This window comes from Rattus norvegicus, chromosome 18, assembly GCF_021556685.1.
Source record: "Rattus norvegicus strain SHRSP/BbbUtx chromosome 18, alternate assembly SHRSP_T2T, whole genome shotgun sequence".
NCBI lineage: Eukaryota > Metazoa > Chordata > Mammalia > Rodentia > Muridae > Rattus > Rattus norvegicus.
Genome location: NC_141551.1, coordinates 77,951,395 through 77,960,038, shown reverse-complemented (window position 1 = coordinate 77,960,038; position 8,644 = coordinate 77,951,395). Strand labels below are relative to the sequence as shown.

General features: G+C 49.7%; 1 protein-coding gene across 21 annotated transcripts in view; it reads right to left on the bottom strand.

The window, feature by feature from the left end:
• The window catches only part of Mbp (myelin basic protein), a 110,656-nt gene that overhangs the window by 27,248 nt on the left and 74,764 nt on the right, over nt 1-8,644 (bottom strand). For 15 of the 21 annotated variants that reach the window (XM_087592117.1, XM_087592125.1, XM_087592119.1 and 12 more), the window contains one exon: nt 3,446-3,882. In XM_087592117.1, the coding sequence (XP_087448243.1) occupies nt 3,446-3,882 (437 nt within the window). Of the gene's footprint in view, nt 1-2,785; nt 3,883-8,644 lie in introns of those variants that run through there. The other 6 variants (NM_001025291.1, NM_001025293.1, NM_001025292.1 and 3 more) reach the window with 2 other exon arrangements.

The following is an 8,644-nucleotide window of genomic DNA, read 5'->3' as shown; positions in this document are numbered from 1 at the left end:
CGTTAGCAGAAGGTAATGACCAAAACTTCTTTCTCTGATGGTGGCACTGCACTGGAACCCTGGGAGTATTACTTGGGCACTTCCGCTGTGTCCTTCATGTGGCCTCTAATGTCCCCTTTCCACGGGATGGATGGCGAGTCTATCTGCAACCTTCAGTGAAGACTAAATGTATTGTAGAGAAGAGATACATCTGATAAAGCTTAGGATGCCATGAGAAGTATCCGGGGGAAAAAAAAGACGTTCTAGCTAATTTAAAGGGTTTGCCACATTCAGTACTTAGTGGCGGGAAACATCTTAATCTCATCCTGTCAAAATTAGAGGCAGAGCAGTCATCTGAACACTGATTGAGGTGCCTGCTATAACAGGTTAGAAATGAAGATTTCAGGTAAAATAAATAGAGATTTAAAATGCAGGTATGGGGGTTGGGGATTTAGCTCAGTGGTAGAGCGCTTGCCTAGTAAGCTCAAGGTCCTGGGTTTGGTCCTCAGCTCCAAAAAGAAGAAAAAAAAATGCAGGTATAGAGCTCCCCTCCCGGGAGAATGGAAGATGCCTTCTTGTGGCACCTGTGTGACACTACAAGATCAGCTTAGGTCCCCAGTGAGATGCTACTTGCTCTTGGTGGGAAGAGGAACCTTTCTATGGTTTGTGTTCTGAGATAATGGCTTGCAGGCCTGGGGACTACCCTAGGACTGGGCCTGGCACTGGTGCAAGGTGACGGGGTCAGAGCAGGTGTCTTTGTTCTTTTCCTCAAAGCCACCTCCTCACAGCCTCGGAAGGCCTGAACCCTGTTCCTGAGAGGCCAGAGCACAGCCTCCCCACAGCACAGCCCCCCTTTCCTCCCAGGACAAAGGAGAATGCTCTCTGTTAATGGACTTTTCACCACGGGTCTCAGAAGAATATGCCTTCTCAGGGCATTCTTCATGTGCTGCCTTTGAATGTCAGCCTGGAAAACGCACAAAGGCTGGGTGTTGTCCCTGCATTCTGGGAGCTGGGGGTGGTGACTCTGCATGGCACGGAGGTACCACGTGCCCCGGGGAGGGAGGATGCAGGAGACAACATGACCTTACATTGCAGGGTAAGGGAGGGGGTTCAGAGTCTCCCAGGTTCTATTTGGGGACCCTTTTCCACACAGGTGACACAGCTGCATCTCTAAGTGGCAGGTGCTGGCACTTGTACTGCTACCCAAGCACCCTGCATGCATGTTAGATGCCTATCTTAGAATAACATCAAGGGTGCAGGCTTTCATCACAAGTGACGCTAGCCTTTGGACTCTATTCTTTGCAACATTCTTAAGGACCTCTGTAGTATAGGAAAGCAAGCCCTGCCCCCCCCCCTCTACAAACATCAAACTACAAATAGAACAGATGCTCCTGACATCCCAGGGCAGTAACTGCCCCTGGCAGCTTCTCTGGGGATTGTGATTTATAGCCAGGTGTAGAGTGAGTTAAGCCTCCTTCACCAATGCTAAACAACCAAGGACCCACAATCAAAGAGGCTTGGACACCAAGGCTTGACCCTTGCTGTGTCCTGGGCAGGGAGCTTCCCAGAGGAAAGCACCTTTGGTTATGCTTGGAACAAGCTGCGGGAGGCACAGGGGAGCATCAACACAAACTCTGTACGGAAATGCCATAACCCTATTTCATATGCTAATTAAAACGCTAATAATAACGAGACCATAAGGACCACACATGCAAACACCGAGGGACTTTTTTTTTTTTTTTTTGCTATGAAGGCTATTCATTTAAATAATCCTTCATATTCAAAAAGCACAGTCATGGTACAAAAAATTGACACTTGAAGTTTCAAAAAAATCTCAATTTAAAAAATTATATGTATTTATATATGGCGAATATTTGGACTGCTTCTGAGTTTTGAATTTCTTCTTTTTCTTGGAAAAGCAGCGGATGGAGAGGCACATCTGTACCCTCTGGGAGAGCCATGGAGCAACACATAAACCCGTTACAGTGTTTCAACTTGAACCATGACCTCAAGACTGGTTCTAGAATCTGTGCCCTGTAGCTATTTCGTCTTTCCTACCCAGTTTTAAGTCCTGTTCCTCCAGCTACATGGACTGGGTGAGGCTGTGTGCATGTGTGGTTACACAGATAGACCTGAGGGGGGCAGTCAGGAGCCTCTAGCCCTCAAGCGCCCTAAGACAGCTTGAAAAGCCACTGTCATGTAAATTAGCATTGGAAACAAGATTGCTGTCTCAGGCTGAAGGCAACACCTTTAAGTACAGACTGTGAAGGGACCTGGTGCAGCTTGAATTCTGTTAACAAGTTAGACACACCGAGTGTTAGTGACAGTCAAGTTGCGGTGACATCCAGGTGAGGGCCAGACTGCTGCTGAGACACCAAGGGGCTCTGATGGCCACAGGGCAGAAGAGCTGTCATTGAATCCAGCAGTTCACAACCATCTCCACTCTCAAAGGTGAGGCTGGAGACGACAGCATTTCAGAAACTGCACTGGCAATGGCTTTAGAGCCGTGGAGAGGCCTCTGCCCCACACTTCAGTCAAAAGCCTCTTGAGTTCTCCAGGGCTTTGAACACAGACACAACTTAAGAGACAGAAAAATCCCCAGGCTGTGAGGCTACTCACAAACCAGGGCTTTGTTCCACATCTCTCCCAAGAGTTGCTCGGCCATCCAACAGAGTCATAGAAGATGCCATGCACTTTCAAGGTGGCAGCCACCTGACACTAGTTACTGGTGTCACAAACCTGAACCCACAGGCTAATGCATAGTCCACCCCAGATGTTGCCCTTGGAAACTGGACCACCTGCACCGTTTTATCTTCTGATACATTTTAATTCACAGGATATTTGCTTTCGAAACATCATGAAACCCAAGTTATATTTAAATTAATGGAATCACACACAAACAAATTGTCTTGAACATACATTCAAACACCCCCCCGCCCCCCAACCAAACGACTTAAGACAAAGGGGAAAGTTTGTTGGAGGTGCAGGGGTTTGCTCGGCAGACCTCCTTGCCTCAACCGGACCATTGTTTCACAGCGGCAAGAAATTAGCAGCCTGAACCCAGCAGAGAATGAACACAAATCAGGATCGAAACGGGAAGCACTGTGCAGAGGCGGAATAGGCTGAAGCCCCAGGCATAGGGCATATACACTTAAGAACCAGTAGTCTCAATGACTCATCCAGGGAGCCTCAAAATTTAGGATGCAGAAGGCCCTTGCATTTCAGAGTGACACCCAATCGCAGTCCCTTGTGAGAAGGACAAAGGTAGCAATACGGGTTGACATAGGCTAAGTGGCGACCACGCCCACTCCTCGCCCACTCCCCCAGGCCATCACCACTGTCCAATCAGGGCCAGTATCTCAGACACAGGGACATGCCAGCCATGGTGACTGGCCCAGTTCACCTGCCCACCTCTCCTTCCTTTCTGCCAGTTAAACCCATAGTTCCTCTACGCCTCGGAGCTCACCTTGCCAGAGCCCCGCTTGGGCGCACCCCTGTCACCGCTAAAGAAGCGCCCGATGGAGTCAAGGATGCCCGTGTCTCTGTGCCTTGGGAGGAAGCCATGCCGGGCATGGTCCATGGTACTTGCTGTGGCCAAGTACTTGGATCCGTGTCGCTGTGAGGGTCTCTTCTGTGATGCCATCACATCCAGGCCTTCGGAAGCTGCTGTGGGATCTTCTTGGATGGTCTGAAGCTCGTCGGACTCTGAGGGCCTGTCTTTGAAGGTGTTGTCCTCCCTTCCCGGGGCATCTCGGGAAAAGAGGCGGATCAAGTGGGGGCGGTTCCCTGGGTCAGCTGGGTGGGCACCCTGCCAGTTATTCTTTGGGTCTGCTGTGTGCTTGGAGTCTGTCACCGCTGTGTCCTCGGCCGAGGTCCCATTGTTCTGGATCGCATCTGCCTCCCCTGCAACAACAATGAGATATGAATGTGGGCCTGTGCGAGGCCTCGAGAGGGACAAAGCCGCTTTCTTCCTGGGGTCTTGAACTAGCTGTCTCCTATAAAACGCACAGATATGCGCAGGGCCCAAGGAGCCTCGTAGCACTTTGAATAGCCTCAACCAAAGGGAGCTAACCCGTATTGAGCTTGCTTGGTATACGTGGCTCAGGGGCTGTCTTCAGATCCTTATCAAAAGAACCACTCCAGAGAGCGATGACCTGAGAGCCCGCAGCAATGAAGCAAAAACATTTCCTGAGTTGCTCACTGTACCAGAGAGCCCCGCAGGTTAGGTATCTTGTGGGCTGCTCACTGTCTAAAAGACCACTGGTGCACAAGCCCCAGATGTGAAGCCGTTGTTTGACAAAAGGTGCTTTTAGTGTTCTCAGTGGAGAACAGAACTTCCCACATCTTTCTGCAACTTACAGTCCAGGGAAGCAGGGCACTGAGCATTCCTCTCTCCCGGATTCCGCTGGAGGCTCTGGCTCCGGGAACTGCTTATTCAGGGCATTTGGATCTGGCTCCCTTGCAAGTCATGGTAACCAGATTGCTTCACGTGGGACCTGGGCACTTCACTACCGAGCACATGGAAAATGCAATGTTCTCACCGACGGCCGCAAGTCCATTCCCTCTCAACTTAGTGTGAGGTTTAAACGAATGTAATTTAACCTCCTCTCCCAACTCTATTACTGACCTGTAGAAATTTGGTTAGCTCACACTTTCCTATAATATTTTGTCCGTTTATTTAACCCTCTCCCTACTGACCATCCTTCCAGTCTACCCATCATCTGTTCACCTTATCCATGCATCCTTATTCTGTCTATTCTATTCATCCATCCACCTACCATCTGTCTGTCTGTCCATCCATCTACCCACTTACCCATCCATCTGTCCACCCAGCAGTATTTACCTGACATTATTCATCTATCCACTTCTTTATCTATTCTGCCCAACAATCCATGCACACATGAACCCATGCATGGGACTATGCACCCATGCATGGGACTATGCAGTGCTGGTCCTCTATCTACCCACTGTCGGTTACTTGTTGAATAGGAGGAACGCATTTCTCTAAATGTTAGAGCCATAGTGATGAACAAGACCTGGTCCCTTTTCTCACGAAACTTACATTCTACTGGGGGGGGGGGATCAGATGAAGAAAATGTATGCTAAGAATTGAGCGCCCCTCCCCCAATTGATGTTTTCACATCCCAGCCCTCTCTCTGCCTGTGACTGTGACTTTGACTGGAAATAGAGTCTTTGCAGAAGTGATCCGGTGAAGATGGCGGGCTCATGGGTAGTATGGTGGGTGCAATCCTGCAGCTGGGGTTCTTGTGAGAGAGGGAAACTGAGACACAGAGACTTGATATTAGAGAAGGAATGTGGAAGGCAGAGGAGAGTCAGAGACACAACCACAGCCACAGGGCAGCAAGGAATGCTGGCACCACCTGCAGGTAGGAGCCATAGACTGGACTCACGAACCCTGCGGCTCTCAGACAGTTCAGTTCTGGATTCCTGACTTCCACAGCTGAGTCACTGGATGTCACAGTGCAGTAATGTGTCAGGTAGCATGTGTGTGCTCTCTCCCCTGGGGACTGAACACAGACAGCAGGTGAGATGCCAACAAGAAGGCCCTGGGAGGTCACCCGTGCTGATGGACAGTCTAGAGCCCGAGGAAAGAGGCTGGAGTGACAGGGCAGATACACCCTGGAGGCCTAAGCAGGAAGGAGCTGCAGGTTCTGAGCTACTCTGTCCTGGGAGATGGAATTCAGGAGGCAGGGGGATTGAAGGCAGAATGGGGTCACTGTCTGCTGAAAGTTGATTTTGGAAAGGGCAGAGGTAGTAAATCCAAGCTGCAGGAGGGCTGATCCAGGGAAGACCCTAAGCACGGATGAGCAGAGAGAATTGGGTAACTCAAGAGTTCAGACCATAGAGACTCTTACATGACATGGTGCCTGGGCCAGGATGAGGGGGCAGGCAGTCTCCCAGACTCTCCAGGTTTATACTCTGGGGAGGCAGAGCGAAGGAAGAGGCCAAGAGGGGTGAAACAAGGTGGCTGTGGTAGACACTTTCCTTTAAGGTGTTTTCTGGTAACTATCAGGGCATCGTGAGCACCCCACGAATCATCAGAACTGCCCACAGGACGTGGAGAACTCCACTGATAGCCCCAGTTTGTCATGGTGAGGATGGAGCCCAGCCCAACAAGAAGCAGATGTGACCACAGTTGGTGGGGGAGCTATAATCCATCTGATAGCAAGTTCACAGCCACACACGTGCAATGCCACTTGCCAAGTCACTGTTTGGTGTTTTGTCCTTGGGGTATTGGGGATGGGGCTTGTCCCTCAGACTTCCTGCCTGTCGAGGTCGAAGGTTCCAGATTCCCCAAAAGAAGGTGTTCGTTCCAGTCAGACTGTGTGCATGCTACCTCTCAAGAAGGGAATGCTGCACACAAGCCTGACACCCATCTCTCCATCCACCTCACAGGGCCCAGCTGGCCAGCAGAGCTCCAGAGATAGATGGCCTCGGGCCTGGTGAAGGACCCACAGCCTTGATGCACAACTTCTGTAAGCTAGATAATATGAACATACTAATGAGATAAAGATTAATAAGGCTTTACTCTGAATGGTCCCTGTGAGGGTCTTTGTTTGAGTTGAGATGTGACTGGCTGAAGTTCATTATCAATGTGCAGAATCACCCAGGAGACGACTACAGTCACCTAGGAGACGAATAGAAACACAACTAGAATCACCTAGGAGACAATTAGATCACCTAGGAGATGACTAGAATCACCTAGGAGATGACTAGAATCACCTAGGAGACAATTAGAATCACCCAGGAGATGACTAGAATCACCTAGGAGACGAGTAGAATCACCTAGGAGATGACTAGAATCACCTAGGAGACAATTAGAATCACCCAGGAGATGACTAGAATCACCTAGGAGACGAGTAGAATCACCCAGGAGATGGGCCTATGGACATGTGTGTAGTTTCTAGATTAGGTTAATTGCAGAGGGAAGATGCAGTGATAAAGCTCCATCAGCTAGGAACCTCGAATGAATACACTGGAGAAAGCAAGCCAAGCAGTGTCCCCCTCTCTCTTTGTCTTTCTCTGTCTGTCTGTCTGTCTGTCTGTCTGTCTGTCTGTCTCTCCGCTTCTGACTGCGTGTGCGCTGTGACGCGCAGACTCGTTCTTACAGCCACTCTTTTCTCACGGTGACTGTACCTTCCAAGTGTGGCCCAGAATAAACCCTCTCCTCCTTAAGTTCCCTGGGTTGGGTATTTTGTCTGGGCAACAAGATAACCAACCACTGCAGAAAGTGATCTGGGGGCACACTGGGTTTTTAAATAGTTCTGGAAGAGGTACACTTCCTGAGAATGACTCTCTGTCATTCACGATCCTTAAAATCTTGGTGGTAACCAGGACAAGTCTGTAGCCGGGCTCTCCTGGCAGGGCTCTCCTGTTTGCTCTCAGCAGTTGCTCTTTGGGGCTAGTATAGCTGACACGTGATTCATACCAGTCGAGTATAGACTTGGTGAGCATCAAACTCGAGTGTGTGCACTCACGGAGGAAGATAGGACACAGTTAGATGTGCAGCACAGGCCTCCTGCTTCTCCATCTGCGCTTTGTGTCAAGTTCTCACACAGAAGGAACTGCCATACACTACCAGAGCTGCTGACAGGGCCAGGGTGACACTGTGCTGGCTTCCTGCTTCCAATGTGATGGAGAAAAAAAAATGGAACATACATAAAACGTTTCCTGCTTGGAAACCCCAGATGACTTCCAACTCCAGTTGGCTGCCTTTTTTTCTCAGCGTGTTACTGTCCTAAGGTTTCCAGCTGAAATGACCTGGTACTGCACAGTTGAGGAGTTCACATGGGCTCCTCTGATCAGATACGGTGGCCACATGGATAACAGGTCACTGGCTCTGGAACAGCTGATGTGAAGCCCAAGGCAGGTCATGCCCTTGATAGTGTATGTTAACAGAAGTTTGCATAAATCAAACACCCACACTCCAGAGGCTTCCAAACTCATCAAAACTGTGTAGGTCTTTAAACTGACCCACAAGTGACATTGATGGCTGTCAGGAGAGCTGATAAGCATGGCCTTATTCCAAGGCTGTGCCACAATCCCATCTCGCAGTATAAATATTTGCTGGCGACAAGGGACTAGGTAATCCTGACTCTGGGAACCAGGATGGCTGTGGTCTCATCCAGGCCTCTCTATTGGATGACAGGCCATCGTAATGGGCCCTGTGGAAATAGGCCAATCAGTTCAGGGCAAGGCCTAGTGGGTGGAGATGTTTGCTGGCACCATTCCTCATGGCCACTGGCTGGACTCATCAGGGCTCTGCCACCGTACAGTGTTTGAAGGGCACACACGGCACTCTGGGCTACTGCGGAGAGGTGAAGTTTGCAGGGATGCAGGGATGACTTACAGGTGGAGGCCAAGCAGGAGCGCAGAGGAGCCTGGTTCTGGAGTTGCGCTATAAATTCTGGAGCTGACAGAAATGAATGCAAATGAGGGGAGAAGACAACAGCTATACTGTGAGGAATTAAATGCATTAACAAAACACAAGCACATCTGAATACTAATATTTTTAACAACAGTTGGGCTTTGTGTCCTTTTTGAATACAGTTATTTGTGAGATACAGAGAGGCCTCTGTGTCTCCAAAGTGGCTCCTCCCTTCCTGCAAGCAGTGTGGTAAGGAGTCTAAATCTGCCACCCACG